This window comes from Ranitomeya imitator, chromosome 2, assembly GCF_032444005.1.
Source record: "Ranitomeya imitator isolate aRanImi1 chromosome 2, aRanImi1.pri, whole genome shotgun sequence".
Classification (NCBI taxonomy): Eukaryota; Metazoa; Chordata; class Amphibia; order Anura; family Dendrobatidae; genus Ranitomeya; species Ranitomeya imitator.
The window spans coordinates 220,934,098-220,955,800 of NC_091283.1; the positions used below are offsets into that span (position 1 = coordinate 220,934,098).

A 21,703-nucleotide genomic window follows, 5' to 3' on the forward strand; every position below is an offset into this window, starting at 1 on the left:
CCTGCTTAGTAACCGGGTTCCAGTAACGTCAGCTGGTCCTTGGTAGTTCCATTGGCTCTTGGACATTCGGCTACCCATCCGGGTTCCAGTACCGTCAGCTGGTTCTCGGCAGTGTCTTTTGCTCTTGTACCTTCTGCTCCCCATCCTGGTTCCAGTAACGTCATCTGGTTCCGGGCAGAGCCTTTGGCTTAGGTGCCTCCTTCTGGGTATCCGAGTTCCGCCAACGTCAGGCGGTCCTTGGTAGTGCTTTTTAGCACGGGTACCTCCTGCTTAGTAACCGGGTTCCAGTAACGTCAGCTGGTCCTCGGTAGTTCCATAGGCTCTTGAACCTTCGGGTAGCCATCCGAGTTCCAGTTCCATCAGCTGGTTCTTGGCATTTTCTCAGCCTTCTTGTACCTTCTGCTACATTTCCAAGTTGAAGACCCTAACGTCGACAACCCGGAAGACCACCCCGATGACGACGACCCGGAAGACCACCCCGATGACGACGACGACGACGACGGCGGAGACGACGACGGCTGAGACGACGACGGCGGAGATGACGACACTGGAGACGAAGACCCTGGAGACGACAACATGGAAGACCGAGAAGCAGAAGAACAAGAGGCTGCAGAACAAAGAGCAGAAGAACATTAAGCATAAGACTTAATATCAGAGCAAAAGATATTATCTAAATTATATGCAGAAGAAGACTAAGCAGTGTATGGGGGTGAGTCCGTTCCTCCTCGTGGTGCCCCTGGATAAAGCCTGATGCTGCAGGCCAAACTGAACGCGGACAAATGTAACTTTTGTGGCTGGCAGAACGGAAGGTGTAATCTTCCAACTTTTATAGATAACAACTACGGGAATGCCTGTCACAAATGAGAATATGATGAAGAAGTAGAATAGGAAGAATAATAACAGTGGAATAAAAAGAATATGTAGAATAGGAAGAATAATAATAGTTGAAGAAAATGAATATGAAGAATGTAATAAAAAAAAAAATAGGTAGAAGATGAAGAAGAAGATGAATAAGGTGAAGAAGTTGATGTCAAGGATGCTGATGATGATGAAGATGAAAGTGTGGGAAAAGAAAAAAAAAAAAAAGAAAAAAAAGAAGGGGAAGGGCGTGGAATAGTGAAACATCAATATCTGACAAAATAAAAAAAATTTACATACTCAATATCTTTTTCAATCCGAACTTCTTTAAAAAAAAAAAAAAACATGCTATTCTATTTGATTGGACTAATCCTCATTGCCTTTAATGTCTCCGCCACCTCCCCCATACATCCTACATTATTCTTAGTTGTTTTCCTTCAGGTAGAATGAACCTACAAGGAAAGAAAGGGTTTATTTTAATTCCGATATTTTGGTCCCATTGACTTGCATTGGGATCGGGTATCGGTATCGGCGATATCCGATATTTTTTGAATATCGACCGATCCAAACCGATACCGATACTTTCCGATATCGGAAGGTATCGCTCAACACTTACATTTTAATGCATATGTTCATTCTTTTTGGTGTTTTTTTTAGCGCTTTTCCAGGTGGAATCCACCTGATAAAGGAGTCCCATGCACATACCCTTACCTTCACGGTCTTTCCTTTAACCCCTTAACGACCAGGGTTATTTAAGTTTTTGAATTTCTGTTTTTTGCCTCTTCCCAGAGCCATGATTTTTTTTAATTCTACAGTTGCTTTTTGTTTTTGTTCTTTTTACCGTGTTCACTAAATGCGAAAACTAACCGGCCGGTATGATTTTCCAGGTCATTAGGAGTACATAGATACCAAACATGTCTAGGTTCTTTTTTATTTAACCGGTGAAAGAAAATTCCAAAATTTGTTTTGTGTTGTTGTCTCCATTTTTTTGTGATCTGGGGCTGGTGAGGGCTTATTTTTTGCGCGCCGAGTTGACAATTTTATTGATACCATTTTGGTGTGTATATGATCTTTTGATCGCCTGTTATTGCATTTTATTGCAATGTAACGGCAACAAAAAAACGTAATTCTGAAGTTTTAATTTTTTTCTTGCTACGCCATTTAGCGATTGGGTTAATATTTTTTATATTGATAGATCAGGCGATTCTGAACGTGGTGATACCAAATATGTATAGATTTGATTTTTTTTTTACTGTTTTATTTTGAATGGGGCGAAAGGGGGGTGATTTGAACTTTTATATATTTTTTATTTTTTAAATATTTTTTAAAACTTTTTTTTTAAGTTTCTGCGTGCTTCACTAGTCTCCATGGGAGACTAGAAGCTGTAATCTTCTGATCGTCTCTGTTACACACAGGCGATGATCTGTGTGTAGCAGAAATGCTCACTTGCTATGAATGCTGACCACTGGGAGGCGCTAATAGCAAACTGGCAATGACAACCAGAGATCTGCTGCAGATCTCTGGTTGTCATGCCGACCCATCAGTGACCCGCAATCGTGTGACAGGGTCAGCGATGGGCGGGATTAGCTACGCGCTTCTGGTAAGCGCAAGTTAAATGCTGCTGTCATAGATTGACAGCGGCATTTAACTAGTTAACAGCCTCGGGTGGATCACGATTCTGTCCGTGGCTGTTGCAGGCACATGTCAGCTGTATAAATCAGATGTCATGTGCCCGGAAAGGTGCGGGCTGAGAGCCAGAGCCCGCACCGTGGGTGTACTATTATGCCACATGTCGGAAAAGGGTTGAAGGGACTCTATCAGCACAAAACAAGTGTTCAAGCCAAGTACAGGCACTCTGTGCTCCATGGCTGCCATACATTTAAGTGCGCCTTCCCACCTGCTTGGTGTCCTTCTATCTCCAGAATTCTCTGGTTCTATAAAGCCAGAGCTGTCAATCACAGAAGAGGAGAGGTGGAGGTAGAAGGAAAACAAGAATGTGGGAAGGGGTATGTAAATGTTTGACCCCACCGGGATACACCGATCGCCTGTACTTTGTCAGTCATTTTGTGCTTACAGGGACCCTTTAATAATCTATCACAGTTTAAGGGACTCAGATGATTGTTGACCGTATTCACTTGTATTTTTTAACCCCTTTCTGACCTCGGACGGGATAGTACATCCAAGGTCAGATCCCCCGCTTTGGTGAGCCCGCATCAAAGCCAGGGCATGTCAGCTGTTTTGAACAGCTGACATGTGCCCGCAATAGCGGCGGGTGAAATCACGATTCACCCACCGCTATTAACTAGTTAAATGCTGTTGTCAAATGCTAACAGCGGCATTTAACCGGCGCTTCAGGCTGTCCGGTCGGAAATGAGTGCATCGCTGACCCCTGTCACATGATCGGGGGGTCAGCGATGCATCAGAATGGTAACCATAGAGGTCCTTGAGACCTCTATGGTTACTAATGCCGGCCTGCTGTAAGCGTCCCCCTGTGGTCGGCGCTCATAGCAAGCCTGCATTTCAGCTACATAGCAGCGATCTGATGATCGCTGCTATGTAGCGAAGCCGATCGAGTGGTGCCAGCTTCTAGCCTCCCATGGAGGCTATTGAAGCATGGCAAAAGTAAAAAAAAAAGTAAAAAAAAATGTGAAAAAAATGAAAACAATATAAAAGTTTAAATCACCCCCCTTTCGCCCCATTCAAAATAAATCAATAAAAAAAAAAAATCAAACCTACACATATTTGGTATCGCCGCGTTCAGAATCGCCTGATCTATCAATAAAAAAAGGATTAACCTGATCACTAAATGGCGTAGCGAGAAAAAATTTGAAATGCCAGAATTATGTTTTTATGGTTGCCGCAACATTGCATTAAAATGCAATAACGGGCGATCAAAAGAACGGATCTGCACCAAAATGGTATCATTAAAAACGCCAGCTCGGCACACAAAAAATAAGCCCTCATCTGACCCCAGGTCATGAAAAGTGGAGACGCTACGGGTATCGGAAAATGGCGCAAGTTTTTTTTTTTTAGCAAAGTTTGGAATTTTTTTTCACCACTTAGATAAAAGAGAACCTAAACATGTTAGGTGTCTATGAACTCGTAATGACCTGGAGAATCATAATATCAGGTCAGTTTTAGCATTTAGTGAATCTAGCAAAAAAGCCAAACAAAAAACAAGTGTGGGATTGCACTTTTTTTGCAATTTCACCGCATTTGGAATTTTTTTCCTCTTTTCTAGTACACGACATGCTAAAACCAATGATGTCGTTCAAAAGTGTTTCGCAAAAAAATAAGCCCTCACATGGCCATATTGACAGAAAAATAAAAAAGTTATGGCTCTGGGAAGGAGGGGAGCGAAAAACGAACACGGAAAATCGGAAAATCCCAAGGTCATGAAGGGGTTATATATGTTTCTGCACATGACTCATGTATATATGGGGTCAGACCAATGCCCCCTGTTAAATGCCCAATATTGCAAAGTAGATATTGTGTCCTGTGTATGCACCCACTGTACTTTAAAGTCTCCATGTTGGTGAATGTTTACTTTTGGTTGTTTCCCCCCTATCACTATGCAAATTTATAAACCTGTTTTACACATGTAAACTGGTGTGGGGATTGGTTTGACAGAGAGAAACAAGTAAAGCAAGGTCACTTTTTGGTAAGAGCCAGTGACTAAATTTAGGCCGTCCTCAGACTAAGTGAGGTGCACAGGCAGGTATCATGGAAGCCTTGGAGGAACCAAGAAGATCCTGGGCCTCTGCATGAAGAATATTAGTGAATGCCATGTGACAGAGAATGCGCCCAACTGAGGCCAGGATGCAAGACACTGTGACAAAATGCAGGCAGTGTTGCCTTCCCTGACACGCCACTTTTCACTAAGGGAACTATCTGAATTTTGATTTGATATTGTTGGAGTTCTCCTACATTAGAAGTATAATTCCTCCATATTGAAAGACCTGTAAATAAAGCAAGCTGTCCCATGCTGCAGTGAAGAGTCATGTTGGGGTACCAGGATCTCCAGAGGACTATAGGGGGCACTGCTGTGTGCGGGTACCATTTTTCCCCACCTTACAACAGAGCCACTATTCCAGAACATTGTGTGTCAGTCATCCAGGTAACATAGTTGTACAATCTTCACCAGAATAATGAAGAATTTTAAGCGTTTCCAGTTCTAAACCATAGATTTCATAGAATAAAACCTTTATTTTGTTACAGGAAGAATATTTGTCTTTGTAATATGTTAATCAGTAGACAGTAAGCAGTGCTATTTTTTTCCAAAAGTGGCACAGAACCAACAGACCACATTATAAGTCAAAGCCCATCATTGTGTGTTTGGTTGTTTTACAACTTGCAGGAGAGTCCTTTATCAACAATAACACTGTGACATTGAAACTGTAGGTAATAATTACTTAAAGTATGGCGTTCTCTAGTTATTGTGGGAACTCAATGCCACTCATTGTGCACTGCAGGGAAATACTTTATGGAACTCTCTGGATAATGTGTGAACGCTTTATTTGGGACTCTAAGGCTTTATTGAAGAACGGTGTGGAATTATGGTTTGATATACACATTTTGGTTAGATTGTCTCACTTGGCTGCTCACAAAGGTAGACACAGGACCGTTGCTTCTACTGGTTTATTAAATCATGGCATAAACCAGTGCAGGGTATAACAAAATAAACATGCCCTTTCTGGCATAAAGGCAAAACAAATGATAACTTAATAGCACAGTCCATATGCCCGCAGGATTCACCCTCTCAGGATACAACAAAGTCCAGCTCCCACTGGAGCTCGAGACTGGAGACTTCCCTGTCTCCAAACACACAAACCGAAAAAACCTCAATGTTCGGTCATTTAACTTCCCGAACCACACCCTTGGGGAGGAGGTATGATGAGTAACCATCCCGCCCATCTCTTACAGCCACTCACAAAAAAACTTAACCCTGTCATGGCTGATGGACCCCTCTCAGCACATAACATGCTAGAGAGAAACTTATGGGTTTCGCATCACAGAAGATAGCAACTTTCGTGACACATATCTCCCCTCACATACATTGCCAGTGACCCTGTCACAGCATATACTGTATATATGGAAATAGCTAGCCAAAAGTTTAAAGGAAGTGCAACTATGATATTCTATGAGGCTGTGCACGTGTCCGATTTTTTTCTTTGGACTTTGAGGTCTGTGGAAAAAATCCGAGACATGTTCAATATTGATCAGAGGGGCCGTATCAAAATCAGCAATGCAAGTATAAGGGTGTATGAATAAAATCCGACTACACTTGGATGACATACCAGTGAGGTCCAATTTATTAAGGACTGACAGAAAGGACAACGTGTGTAAACCTTTCATTTTTTTCCCTCCACGTACTGTAAAAACTGGCGCTCAAACTCTGATCAGAATAATCGGTATGTTTTTCACATACGTGGAGAAATCGGTTGTGTGAACTTACCCATAGGTTGTAACAAGCACGTATTACCACATTCAAAAAGAATATGGGCGTGAACAACCAAGATCTAAATAACTGGGACTCTCACTATATTGACGGAAACCAATTGTTGTCATCTGTCATCTCTAAATTTTATAACATTTTAAAAATTCTGTGTTTTCTTAACATACTGAATTTTTCCTGTTATTTCAGACAAGGGACGAATTTGCAGATACTGAACAGATTAGTATCATTGAGCGGTTTCCATACCCATTTCAGGTAAGACATATTCTGCAACATACTTTCCACGAACTCATCATTATGACTTATATTCCAAGAAAAAAATTGCAATCTTTCTTTTACCTTCACTGATCCATATAAAATGTGCTCAACTTGTTGTAAGTTCATTCTTAGATTAGGAACACATAGAGCGGCTTGAATGGGGAGACAGAGAGGAGAGACATAAAGGTACCTTCACATTAAGCGACGCTGCAGCGATACCGACAACGATCTGGATCGCTGCAGCGTCGCTGTTTGGTCGCTGGAGAGCTGTCACAAAGACCGCTCTCCAGCGACCAACGATGTCGGTAACCAGGGTAAACATCGGGTAACTAAGCGCAGGGCCGCGCTTAGTAACCCGATGTTTACCCTGGTTACCATCCTAAAAGTAAAAAAAAACAAACAGTACATACTTACCTACCGCTGTCTGTCCTCCAGCGCTGTGCTCTGCTCTCCTCCTGTACTGTCTGTGTGAGCACAGCGGCCGGAAAGCAGAGCGGTGACGTCACCGCTCTGCTTTCCGGCTGACCGACGCTCACAGCCAGTACAGGAGGAGAGCAGAGCACAGCGCCGGGGACAGACAGCGGTAGGTAAGTATGTACTGTTTGTTTTTTTTTACTTTTAGGATGGTAACCAGGGTAAACATCGGGTTACTAAGCGCGGCCCTGCGCTTAGTTACCCGATGTTTACCCTGGTTACCAGTGAAGACATCGCTGGATCGGTGTCACACACGCCGATCTAGCGATGTCAGCAGGAGTCCAGCGACGAAATAAAGTTCTGGACTTTATTCAGCGACCAACGATCTCCCAGCAGGGGCCTGATCGTTGGTCGCTGTCACACATAACGATTTCATTAACGATATCGTTGCTACGTCACAAAAAGCAACGATATCGTTAACAATATCGTTATGTGTGAAGGTACCTTTATAAGCACAATCTACAGTGAAGTCATAATCAATGAAGTTCAAAGCAGAACCTGAATCCACAAATGCAGGTGTAAAAATAAAACCAGTTTTAGTATCCAGTGATACCTGTAGGAAAACACCCGATGCTGGTACAAGAGATAATTTCAGATTCTTGGAACCTGCAACTTGACACTTAAGGTTTTTTTCCATTAAGAAATTAATTATGTACTTAAAACATTGAACCATAACATGACCAGAATGACCACAATATAAACAAAAGTATATTGCCCGTGTTTGTTCCGTACCCTCTCTAGGACCCCGGCAAGCACAAATTTGCAGAGATTCACCAGTCTCACCTGATGAAAGAGATACGACTAAAATACCTTCTAATGTGTCTCTATCCCTCAGATGTCTTTCTAAATAAATAGCGAGGGTCATAGCCTTCTCTAAAGACTGCAGACAAGAATTGTAAGTCAGCCTGCCCTTAATCTGATGTGAGAGTCCTTGCTAGAACTGACTCCAGAGAGTAGGGTCTTTCCAAAAGGTCTCCACAGCCAACATCTGAACTGAGAGCAGCAATCCTCAGCTCTATGACCTCCCTCAATCAATGTATGGATCTTGGACTCAGCAACAGCAACTTTGTCAGGGTTGTCATCAATTAAACTGAGAGCTGAGTAAGACGCCTCTACAGAGGCCAACTAAGGAGAATACTCGGGCAAAGAAAATGCCCAGGCCTGTGGATCTCCACTGAGTAAAGACAAAATAATGCCTACTTGTTGACTCTCGGACCCAGAGGATACCCAACGTAAACGGAAGTATAATTTGTATGAAATAGGATTAAATAGAAAACTTACTTCTGTGTTCAGCTAATCAATTCGGTAATTTTAGGTTCCAACATGGTTTATAGATGACCTCGGTCAACCAAAGCGGTCAAACGTGCATGCTGCTGTTGGTCCCTGATTTTTGCAACCTCCAGGGACAAGACCTGTAGTTGTATATCCAAGCTGCAAACCAGATCCATACGGACGCCCAAGAACACGCTAAATTGTCTGACTATAATGTTATGACTGAATTCACACTCGTACAGAGATGAACAAGCCAGGGGAGATTTTAAATCTGCACAACACAGATTCTTTTACAGACTAGACAAATCCTTATTTTGATCCTTTTTTGTCCCTGCCTGACCGCAGAAATGGCACCATGGAATTACGCAATGGCACTCCTATTCAACGTCAGCTGACCCTCTGTGCCCTTCACTGCACCCAAAAACAACAACAATAGAACATAGTACACATAGACAAAGGGTGAGCCACAGGGCTAATGATAAGGACTTGTTCACACAGTCATACATGAAAGACAGACAAAAGAGAAAGAAACCCAAAAAGACCTATGGTATACGTGGAAACACCCACACCCTGTGTTAATGCTGTACCTTCCAGTTCTGTGTGCCTACCATTCCTGCCAGTCCTTTGTTCCTGCCGTTCCTGCCCATCCAGCGTTCCTGCCGTACCTTCCAGTCCTGTGTGCCTGCCGTTCCTGCCAGTCCTGTGTTCCTGCTGTGCCTGCCAGTCCTGAGTCTCCGTTGTTTTCGTCTAACGTGTGCTTTCATCTTACCGGTCAGTACTTTGTCTTTTGCTGCCTCTATCTGTCCAGTGCCTCCGCCATTCTTGTCACTTCAGTAGCTCCGTCTTCCGTTCTCTCTTTGTTCTATCTTCAGTCGTCCCTTTGGCTCTGGCAGTTGCGGCTTCACCCTCCTTGGGCCTGTCCCTATCACTCCCTGTACAGGGGGTGGCATCACCTGGTTCACTCGCCCTCGGGGGCTCTGAAGTCGGGACCCAGAGGGTCCACTACCTAAGTCCTGATAACGTACTACCTCCTCATGTGGCTGTTAACTGCTGGGGGGCTATTAATTCAAGGATCAATATTGGAAAATTCACTAATAATGTATGAATATACACTGTGTTCCAAATTATTATGCACAAAGAGTTTAGGAGTGATAAGGTTAGAATTTTTTTGTTTGTCATTTAAACTCATTGATGGTGATGTGTGTCAGGGCTCTTTATATCACTGAAAGCAATTGCAGATACCTGTGCAAATTAGTTTGGCAGGTGTGTCCAAATAAAGGCAAGACTACTTAAGAAGGCTGTTCCACATTATTAAGCAGCCTACATTTTTGGCCAAAATGGGAAAGAAAAAGGATGTGTCGGCTGCTGAGAAGCAACAAATTGTGGAGTATTTAGGTCAAGGCATGACTACAATCAACATTGCCAAGACACTTCATCGTGATCATCGCACAATCAGGAAGTATGCAGCTGATTCCCAGCACACACGTGTGCATGCTGATAAGGAAAAATTGAGGACTCTTTCCAACAGGCAAATACGTAAGGTTTAAAGAGCAGCTGCAAAAATGCCTTGTCATAGCAGCAGACAAGTTTTTGAAGCTGCTGGTGCCTCCAACGTCCCCAGAACAACAAGATGCAGGGTCCTTCAGAGGTTTGCAGCTGTGCGTAAGCCATCCTGTCGACCACCTCTATCCACTGCACTCAAGCTGAAATGGCTCCAGTGGGCCAAACGATACATGAAGACTGACTTCCAAACTGTTTTGTTCACCGATGAGTGCCGTGCAACGCTCGATGTTCCAGATGGATGGAGTGGAGGATGGCTGGTTGATGGACACCCCATGAAAACACGGCTAAGGCGCCAACAAGGAGGAGGTGGAGTAATGTTTTGGCTGGAATCATGGGGAGAGAGATTGTCAGCCCCTTTATGATCCCTGAAGGGGTAAAGATGAACTCCATAATCTATGTGGAGTTTCTAAAACAATACTTCCTGCCATGGTTCAAGAGGAAGAACCGTGCTTTCCACAGCAAGATCATTTTCATGCATGATAATGCACCGTCTCATGCTGCAAAAAACACATCTGCATCTCTGACTGCTATGGGCATAAAAGAGGGCAAACTTATGGTGTGGCCACCATCTTCCTCTGACCTCAACCCCATTGAGAACCTCTGGAGCATCATCAAAAGGAGTGTCTATGATGGTGGGAGGCAGTTCACATCTAAGCAACAGCTCTGGGAGGGTATTCTGTCCACATGCAAAACAACTGAAGCAGAAACCATCCAAAAACTGACAAATTCAATGGACGAGAGAGTTCAGAAGCTTTCGAACAAGGTGTCCTATGTGCAAATGTAACATCACCTAGAATAAAGTTTTCACTTGAAAACTGTTTGATTTCATTTTGTAATAAGCTGATAATGCTTATAACATCACAATTGATCATTTTTTTTGTTCAAAATTAAATAAAAAAGGTTGAAAATTCTGCTGTGCATGATAATTTGGAACATGCATTTTGATTGTTTTTTTTTTTTTAAAAAAGATACTGTTTTCATAGGCAGTTTGTTCCAAAACATTGCAATTATACTAGAAGAGTAGATGACTGGAAAATAACAATGACTGCAATTCAGATAGGTAATTTAGAGAAAATATGAGGAAATATTATTTGCATAATTATTTGGAACACAGTGTAGTATTCATAGGATAACGCACCCCATAGGCAGATCCTGTAGTATAAGGCAGCACCCCTAGGCAGATTCTGAAATATAAGGCAGCACCCCATAGGCAGATTCTGAAATATAAGGCAGCACCAATATAGGGAGACCCTGTGGTATAAGGCAGCCCCCCATAGGCAGACTCTAGTAAAATGCAGCACCCCATATGCAGACCCTGTAGTATAAGGCAGCACCTCATAGGCAGACTCTAGTAAAAGGCAGCACCCCATAGGCAGACCCTGTAGTATAAGACAGCAACCCATAGGCAGACTGTGTAGTAAAAGGCAGTACTCCCATAGGCAGATTCTGAAGTATAAGGCAGCACCTATATAGGCAGATCCTGAAGTATAAGGCAGCCCCCCCATAGGCAGATCCTGAAGTATAAGGCAGCCCCCAATAGGCAGATCCTGAAGTATAAGGCAGCCCTCCTATAGGCAGATCCTGAAGTATAAGGCAACCCCCCTATAGGCAGATCCTGAAGGTTAAGGCAGCACCCTTATAGGCAGATCTTGAAGTATAAGTCAGCCCCATAAAAAAAAACAATAAATAAATACTCACCTCTCTTCCTACTTGTTTCATCGGTGCTCCAACCTCCCGCTCATCTTCTGACAGCGGGCACCAGGTTGTGACATCATTGCGCCCACTGTTATTGTCGACGTCGGTGCGCAGCGCTCCTTCCCTCATCAGTGCAGTGATGGGCGGGGGGCCCACTACTGACACCGGCTCCCCCCGGCCTGCTCAGGGGCCCCATAGCGGGCGGCAGAGCAGGGAGATCGATTCTCCCTGCTCTGCCGCAGAAGGTAACTGTATCGGCACATGCAGCTACAGTTACAGTAGCATAGCTCTGGGTGGGCCTCCTCTGAGCACCAGGCCCGGGGCGATGGCCCCCTATGCCCCCCAGGTAGCTACGCTACTACTTAGCGGTCTAGCATGAACTGTGCCCTTGAGATCTCCCTAGAATGGCTCAATGATAATGAGGTCAAAAGACTGAGATGGCCACTCCAGAACCTTCATTTTGTTCTGAGGTAGCCAGTGACAGGTCGACTTGGCCTTGTGTTTACGATCGTTGTCATGTTGGAACATTTAAGTACGTCCCATGCGCAGCTTCCGGGCTGATGAGTGTAAATTTGCCTCCAGAATTTGCTGATAACATGCTGCATTTATCTTTCTTTAAACTTTGACTAAGTTTCCTGTGCCTTTTTAGCTCACACATCCCCAAAATATCAGCGATCCACCTCCGTGCTTTACAGTAGGAATGGTGTTCCTTTCATCATAGGCCTTGTTGACCTCTCTCCAAATGTAACATTTATGGTTGTGGCCAAAAAGTTCAATTTTGGTCTCATCACCCCAAATTACCTTGTTCCAGAAGTTTTGAGGCTTGTCTCTGTGCTGTTTTGCGTATTGTAGGTGAGATACTATCTGGCATTTGCGCAGTAATGGCTTTCTTCTGGCAACTCGATCGTGCAGCTCATTTTTCTTCTAGTGCCTCCTTATTGTGCATCTTGAAATAGCCGCACTGCTAGTTTTCAGAGAGTCCTGTAATTCAGCTGATGTTATTTGTGAGTTTTCTTTGCATCCCGAACTATTTTCCTGGCAGTTGTGGATGACATTTTTGTTGGTCTACCTGACCGTGGTTTTGTTTTTACAGAGCCCCTGATTTTCCATTTCTTAATCACAGATTGAATGCTGCTGACTGGCATTATCAATTCCTTGGATATCTTTTTGTATCCCTTTCCTGTTTTATACAGGTCAACTACCTATTTCCATAGATCCATTGACAATTCTTTTGCTTTCCCCATGACTCACAATCCACAAATGTCAGTAGAGCGTAATACCGTAAACATGCTTGGAGCACGGTTAAAGCAGTTAATTCACCTCAAACTTTAAGGTGTCAACTATATTATATTAAAGTATCAGGAGAATTCTCTTATTTGTAAGACGTATCAATAAATAAATAAAACAGGCGTTTGACTATTCATTGTTTTAAATAGCACGCAGAATAAATTTCTATGTACTGCCCTCATCAGATATTTTCTAAACCACAAATTATGCTTACAGATAGTGTATGATGATGGACCACTCTATGTCTTTGCCCCCACTGAGGACCTGAGGAAACGTTGGCTTCATCAGATAAAGCACGGTATAGTGCAATCCTATGCATAATAATAATTTGTGTAATCGCTTCAAGTGTCACTATGATTGTGTATTTTCAGAAGGAACTAAGTATGTACATGATTAATCACACATTTTTCAACCAAATGTAACTTGTTTTCTACATTTTTTGTATTTTTTACCCTCTTCATACTCATCCTATCCCAGATGTCTTTATACACAGTAGAATAGGTTTCTTGACTTTATACATCCCCATAAAATAAGAGGGGTTACTGCCGTCATTACGAACTCTTTGCCCTTGCCATCCAGTCCATTAGCAATTTGGACAGCCTGTTAAGTCAGTCAACGCAACCAATTTTTATTGATCCAGCTATAAAAATGCAGGTAGAATCAGACATCTGAATATTGTAAGAAAGTCCTTACTGAGAGCTGGAAGAGCTGGGAAAAATATGTAGACAATCCTCTTATCAAGCTGAGACTGAAGTTTATTCGGAGACTTCGCAGTAGAACAGTTTCATAAAAGTCAGAGAGACAAAGCATGCAGGCACAAACAGGGGTCCAGACAGGCAAAGTAACGCTGGGACCTCTGGCAATGGTCTAACCCTAGCCTGGCCATGGTGTGGCATGGCGGCAGAATGGTGATGGAATGGCCTTGAACAACAGTAACAGGGGCTTTTTATACATGATACAGACAAAGAAAGCACATTGCCGCAAAAAGGGCATATACATCTATTCAAGGACAAGGCAGTGGTTAAATGTAACGACTTTGAGGCTCTTTCCTCCAAACTCCATTAGAACTCGTAAATCTCCATGTTCCTTTTAGCCACTGTAATTAATCTGATCACAGCTCTTAAGGTACCGTCACATTTAGCGACGCTGCAGCGATCAAGACAACGATGCCGATCGCTGCAGCGTCGCTGTTTGGTCGCTGGAGAGCTGTCACACAGACAGTTCTCCAGCGACCAACGATGCCGGTCCCTGGGTAACCAGGGTAAACATCGGGTTACTAAGCGCAGGGCCGTGCTTAGTAACCCGATGTTTATCCTGGTTACCAGTGTAAATGTAAAAAAAAAAAACACTAAATACTTACATTCCGGTGTCTGTCCCCCGGCGCTGTGCTTTCCTGCACAGTGAGCGCCGGCTGGCCGTAAAGCACAGCGGTGACGTCACCGCTGTAATCTGCTTTATGGCTGGCCGGCGCTGACAGTGCAGGAAAGCACAGCGCCGGGGGACAGACACCGGAATGTAAGCATGTAGTGTTTCTTTTTTTTACATTTACACTGGTAACCAGGGTAAACATAGGGTTACTAAGCACGGCCCTGTGTATTGGATGTAGTGACTGACAGCTCAGCTGTCCAATCTAGTGCAAGCGTGTGCTGAACTGTTGGTATTTTTATTGACAGCTCAGTCTTCCAATTTAGTGCAGGGGCATGCTGAGCAGTCAGTATTTTGATTGACAGCTCAGCCATCCAATCTGAGACTGGGAAGTGCTGAGCTTCCTTCAGGTGTTCCCTGTTCCAAGTGATTACGCAGCTACTTAGCTAAGCTTTAAGTATCAGATCTCTGCTAGATGTAGCATTTGCTTTGTGGTTTGCCTTGTATACGTGTGCTCTATTTGTTTGATCTATTGCTGCCTGACCTTGGACCTTGTTCTGACAATCCATTTTGCCTAGTCCCTTTGCTCTGGTCCGCTATGTTCCTGGTATTCTGACCTCGGACCATAACCTGTGCCTTTTCCCTTTAGTTTACTACATGCTCTCTTGGTATCTGACCCTGGTACATTTTGTTAGGGGTCGAGTTCCCGGCGTCTTGCTCATTCTCACTCTGTTCTGAGAGTTACTGCTGCTTCTCCAGTCTCTGCTATTAAAGTCTGTGCTGGTCAGCAGCGAGCGGACTTCTCTGGGACTAAGTCCTTGTCTGCACGTACTGAGCATGCCCAGCGTAAGGTTTCCCGTTGGAGATCGAGGGTCATGTGCTCAGGCTCTGCAGCACATTCCATTGGTCCTCTTGGCAGGTCCTAGAAGGGCAAAAGTGCTGTGGCCACTTCCTGTGCTGCTGCTATATAAACTGCGCATGACCGCACGGCCATGCGCTAGTATTGTCAAACAATTGCTAATGTGTGTATGTTGTGAGTGCAAGTCGTCCTTGGATACCCCTACCCTATAGTATGACTGTTCGCGGAAGGTGTATGGCTGCTACCTAGCGCCCGACTTATCCTACAGCACTAGTCACACATTATAGCGTCCAGTTGCTGTGACCGCCAGTACGGCGCCGTGCACTTCCTCTGTGCTTTCCTTACCCAAGCCTGGGTGGTTAGTGGCGTTCGTCAGTGCGGCACTGCATGCTCTTCTGTTTCATTTCACACCCAGTTGCGGTGTTGCGCCAGCAAGGGTCTAATCGGACTTCAATCCCAGTTGGGGTTGAGTTCGCTGACTACTTGCTCGCGCTTTAGGTGCGGTACCGCGGTCCTGTGCCTTAACAGGATTGCTTCTTTCACGCTGGGTGAGGTTAACCCACGCGTGTATACTCTAGTGTACCGCCATATAGTCTGCTAATTGCTAGCAGCAGGTTTTCACCTGCACGGTGGACCCCGGACTGCGAACGCATCTATACCATCTGTCTTGGTGCGTTCCGCCAGTCCTAACACATTTGACTACACTGTCTCACAGTTTGTCCGTGAGTATTGACTAGCATCACAAATATATTTTCACATTACATTAATCCCTGAAGCCTCTAAGGGAAGTGTGTGGCAAGCAAAAAAATAATCATTGGCACCTTCATCAGATTGGCTTCCCAATGGAAGAAAGGCCAAATCAAATATTGAGAAAGGCCAAATTGCCCATATGAAGAGAGCCTCGTGATAGAATGCTCTCACACACATAGAGACCCTCAACTTAGTATTCTCCATTAATGATGGCAGTGGCCATCAGAGCCCCCACCAGATAAAATCTATAAAAAAAATTCCATAATGTCTATCAGAATAGATTTTTTACTCCCCAAACTCCACACCCACCTTGGAAACAATGGACTAAATTCCAAGTTTTATAAATTAACCAACCCTTCTACAACTACAGCAGAGTAACTATTATACACACAGGAATCTTGATTGAAGAGATTGAAATCTTTATTGGTCGTTTTAAGGTACGCTGAGTCCCTGGTCCAGATAGGCTAGTGTCCCGATAAGTTTTGAGCGATACCTTCCGATATCCGGAAATATCAGATCGGATTGGATCGGACCGATACCCAAAAAATATCGGCTATCGCCGATTCCGATACCGGAAACCAATGCAAGTCAATGGGACACAAATATCGGAATTAAAATAAACCCTTTCTTTCCTTGTAGGTTAATTCTACATGAAGGAAAACAACTCAGAATAATGTAGAATGTATTGGGGGAGGTGGAGGAGACATTAAAGGCATAGAGGTTTAGCCCAATCAAATGGAATAGCAGGAATTATTTTTTTTTAAGATGTTAGGAGTTACAAAGATATTGACTATGTTAAGCTTTTTTTATATTTTGGCAGATATTTGTTTCTCTACTTCCGTGCTCTTCACCTTCTTTTTTATTTCTCCCACACTTTCTCCTTCATCATCCTCAGCAGCAGCATCTTTTTCATCAACTTCTTCACCTTATTCATCTTCTTCTTCTTCACCTTCTTCCTATTATTCTTTTTTTTACATTCTTCATATTCTTCTTATTCAACTATTATTCTTCTTCATATTCTACTTCTTCATCTACTTCATTTTCTTCTTCTTCATCATATTCTTATTTGTGACAGGCATTCCTGTAGTTGTTAGCTATAAAAGTTTGAAGATTACAGATTACGTTCTGCCTGTCACAAAAGATTTGCAACAGGATTTGTCCGCGTTCAGTGTGGCCTGCAGCAGGTATTTTCCAGGGGCACCTTCTTCTGCTCATAATTTAGATAAAATCTTTTGCTCTGACTTTTAGTCTTATGCTTAATGTTCTTCTGCTTTTTGTTCTGCAGCTTCTTGTTCTTCTGCTTCTTGGTCTTCTGTCACTTGTTCATCTGTATCTTGGTGGTTGTCTTCTTGTTGTTTGTCCTTTTGGTCATCTTCTTCAGGATCATCTTCTTGGTCTTCTTCGGGGTGGTCTTCAGAGTCGTCGTCTCCAGGGTCGTCGTCTCCGGGGTCATCGTCTCCGGGGTCGTTGTCTTTTTTGGGGTGGTCTTCAGGGTTGTCGTCTCCAGGGTCGTCGTCTCTGGGGTCGTCATCTCCGGGGTCGTCGTCTTCTTTGGGGTGGTCTCCAGGGTCGTCATCTCCTGGGCTATCGTCTCCGGGGTTATCGTCTTCTTCGGGGTGGTCTTCATGGTCGTCGTCTTTAGGGTCATCGACAGGGAGATCCAGAGTGATTACCAAAAAACCATTTCAAAAAGCTTGAACTTGGAAATGTAGCAGAAGGTACAAGAAGGCTGAGGAACTGCCGAGAACCAGCTGACAGTACTGGAACCTAGATGGGTAGACGAAGGTACAAGAGCCAATGGAACTACCGAGAACCAGCTGACGGTACTGGAACCCGGTTACTAAGCAGGAGATAACTGTGCCAGAAAGCACTACCAAGGACCACCAGACGTTGGTGGAACTCGGATACCCAGAAGGAGGCACCTAAGCCAAAGGCTCTGCCTGGAACCAGCTGACGGTACTGGAACCCAGGGGGACCTATTCAAGATTGACTTCCAAAGAACCAGCTAATGGTGCTGGAACTCAGATAGGCAGCAGAAGTTCCACATGAAAAAAAATTGCACGGCCGCGAGCCGGACGGAGTTACCGAAAACCCACAGTCCTACAAGGGGAGCTTGTCCTATTGGCACTATGGAACCAGCCTTGATTGCCAGTTCCCACAGCCCACATAGGAAGCACCTAAACTGCAGGCACCATAGAGTCGGCTAACCCAACCGCAACCCGACAGGACAACGTATTGGAGGCAAAGTGACCTTGACACTACCCGGAAACAGCTGGCATGCTGGAACCAGACTGGGCAGGAGGGAGTACCCCTGCCAAAGACACTGCCGAGAACCAGCTGACGGTACTGGAACCCAGATGGGTAGCAGAAAGTACAAGAGCCAATGGAACTACCGAGGACCAGCTGACGGTACTGGAACCCGGTTACTAAGCAGGAGGTACCCATGCCAGAAAGCACTACCAAGGACCACCAGACGTTGGTGGAACTCGGATACCGAGAAGGAGGCACCTAAGCCAAAGGCTCTGCCTGGAACCAGCTGACGGTACTGGAACCAGGAGGGGGAGCAGAAGGTACAAGAGCCAAAGACACTGCCGAGAACCAGCTGACGGTACTGGAACCCGGATGGGTAGCAGAAGGTACAAGAGCCAATGGAACTACCGAGGACCAGTTGATGGTACTGGAACCCGGTTACTAAGCAGGAGGTACCCGTGCCAGAAAGCACTACCAAGGACCACCAGATGTTGGTGGAACTTGGATACCCAGAAGGAGGCACCTAAGCCAAAGGCTCTGCCTGGAACCAGCTGACGGTACTGGAACCCAGGGGGACCTATTCAAGATTGACTTCCAAAGAACCAGCTAATGGTGCTGGAACTCAGATAGGCCGCAGAAGGTCCACATGAAAAAAAAAATTGCACGGCCGCGAGCCGGCCAGAGTTACTGAAAACCCACAGTCCTACAGGGGGAGCTTGTCCTATTGGCACTACGGAACCAGCCTTGATTGCCAGTTCCCGCAGCCCACATAGGAAGCACCTAAACTGTAGGCACCATAGAGTTGGCTAGCCCGACCGCAACCCGACAGGACAACGTATTGGAGGCAAAGTGACCTTGACACTATCCGGAAACAGCTGGCGTGCTGGAACCAGGCTGGGCAGGAGGGAGTACCCATGCCAAAGACACTTCTGAGCAGCAACTGGCAGGGTTGGAGCCCAGGGATTACAGGAGAAACAGAGTGTAGGCTGAGGCCTAATTGGAGCCAGTTTAATATCTGTAGTAGTGTGAATGTGGAGGGAGCAGGAGAAATTGCCGCACACACAGCATGGGAGCAGCTGGCGTTACTGAACCCCAATAACACAGGAGCAAGTGTTGACTGTGCAGACGGCAATTCTCAGCAGCAACTGGCATTGTTGGAGCCCAGGGATTACAGGAGAAACAGAGTGTAGGCTGAGGCCTAATTTGAGGCAGCTTAATATCTGTTGTAGTGTGATTGTGGAGGGAGCAGGAGAAATTGCCGCACACACAGCAGGGGAGCAGCTGGTGCTACGGAACTCCAATGACACTGGAGCATGTGTTGACTGTGCAGAGGGCACTTCTGAGCAGCAACTGGCGTTGTTGGAGCCCAGGGATTACAGGAGAAACAGAGTGTAGGCTGAGGCCTAATTGGAGGCAGCTTAATATCTGTTTTAGTGTGAATGTGGAGGGAGCAGGAGAAATTGCCGCACACACAGCAGGGGATCAGCAAATGTTACTGAACCCCAATAACACTGGAGCATGTGTTGATTGTGCAGACGGCACTTCTGAGCAGCAACTGGCAATGTTGGAGCCCAGGGTCAATGCTAGAAACAGAGTGTAGCCAGAGGCCTAATTGGAGCAAGTTTAATATCTGTGGTAGTGTGAGTGTGGGCGGAGCACGAGAAATTGCCAGATACACAGCAGGGGATCAGCTGATGTTACTGAACCCCAATAACTCGGCAGCAAGTTTTGACTGTGCAGACGGCACTTCTGAGCAGCAATTGGCAGTGTTGGAACCCATGGATTACAGTTCAGGTGGTAGAAACATGAACACAACAGGAAACCTGGATACTGTTGCCAACCAATTATTTAATCTGGAAGAGGAATGGCAAATTCCTGCGAGATCCATGCCTTGTTCATTTTCAAAAAAGTAAGCCGGTCAACGTTATCGGAGGATAGTCGCATGCGACGGTCTGTTAGTACACCACCTGCGGCACTAAAGATGTGTTCCAATAATACACTAGCAGCAGGGCAAGCCAGCACCTCCAATGCATACTGGCTAAGCTCTGGCCATGTATCCAGCTTAGAGACCCAAAACTTGAAGGGGGAAGAGCCGTATGGGAGAACACTGAGAGGGCAAGACATGTAGTCTGTCACCATCTGACGGAAACGTTGCCTCCTGCTGACTGGAGCCGTCTGTGATGGTGTAGACATTTGTAGCGGGGACACAAAACTTTGCCACATTTGGGCCATACTGGTCTTGCCTTGTGCTGAAGCACTGCTTCTGCTCCCTCTTTGTGCAGAGCTTCCTCCACTGCCTCAATTCACTGAGCTGCTTTGTAAAGCACTAGCAACACTGCTCTCGGTTGGAATGGAGAACATGATGGAATGCACCAGTGTGTCTTGGTACTCCCGCATTTTTCGCTCCAGGTTCAACGGTGTTAGGAGGCTTTGTAAGTTGTCCCGGTAGGGAGGATCTAGGAGGGTGTACACCCAATAATCAGCCGTGTTGAGAATGTGGGCAATGCGGCGGTCGTTTCTCAGGCACTGCAGCATGAAATCAACCATGTGCTGCAGACTCCTAACTGTCCAAGAAACGCTGTCCCCTGCTTGAGGCGTCATCTCTGCCTGCTCTGCATCACCCCACCCTCGCTCTACATAATGACTACTAGAGCATTGTGTAACTCCCTCCTCTGGACAGATGTCTTCCTCCTCCATTGACTCCTCCTCACAAAGTGTCCCCTGTCTAACCCTTTGTGAGGAACCACGTTGCGCAGACTGTCCAGAAGCAGATGGCATTTGTGACTCCTCATCCTCCACCTCTTCCACAACCTCCTCCCTTAGTGCTTGCAGTGTTTTTTCAAGCAGGCAGGTAAGGGGGATAGTCATGCTGACTAGTGCATCATCTGCACTCGTCATCCGCGTGGAATCATCGAAAGCACGCAAAACGTGGCAGATGTCCTTCATAGAGGCCCACTCAGTGGTGGTGAAGTGTGAACGGCGCGCAGTGCGACTTGTTTGCGCCTGATGCATCTGGTACTCCATTACTGCTGCCTGCTGCTCACACAACCGCTCCAACATATGTAACATTGAATTCCACCTGGTGGGTAGGTCACATATGATGCGATGTTCCAGAAGGCAGGATCGGCGCTGCAGAGCTGAAATGCACGATCTTGCCATGCTGGAAAGCCACAAGTGAGCGCACTCTAGGCTGACCTTGTGCAGCAGTGCATCAAGATCTGGATAGTCCCTCAAATAACTCTGCATGACCAAGTTCAGCACATGTGCCAGACATGGGATGTGAGTGAGGTTGCCTAGGCCCAGAGCTGCCACCAGATTTCGGCCATTGTCACACACTACCATGCCTGGCTGGAGATTCCCTGGCACAAACCACACGTCGCTCTCCTGCTTGACGGCATTCCAGGGCTCCTGCGCTGTGTGGCTTCGATTCCCCAAAGAAATTAATTTCAATACGGCCTGTTGACGTTTGGCCACGGCTGTGCTCATATCGGTCGTAACAGGTAAGCGTTCACGGGTCTATGTGGAGGTGGACTGTGACGGCTCCTGCAGCGCTAATTCAGAGGAACGAGTATGAGGAGGAGTTAATGTGTACAGACTGGATTCCTGCAATCCTTGGA

At 45.3% G+C, this 21,703-nt stretch overlaps 1 protein-coding gene across 1 annotated transcript in view; it reads left to right on the top strand.

The window, feature by feature from the left end:
* The window catches only part of BTK (Bruton tyrosine kinase), a 367,194-nt gene that overhangs the window by 175,152 nt on the left and 170,339 nt on the right, over positions 1-21,703 (top strand). The window contains exons 4-5 of the mRNA XM_069748626.1: positions 6,503-6,568; positions 13,079-13,160. Of these exons, the coding sequence (XP_069604727.1) occupies positions 6,503-6,568; positions 13,079-13,160 (148 nt within the window). The remainder of the gene's footprint in view (positions 1-6,502; positions 6,569-13,078; positions 13,161-21,703) is intronic.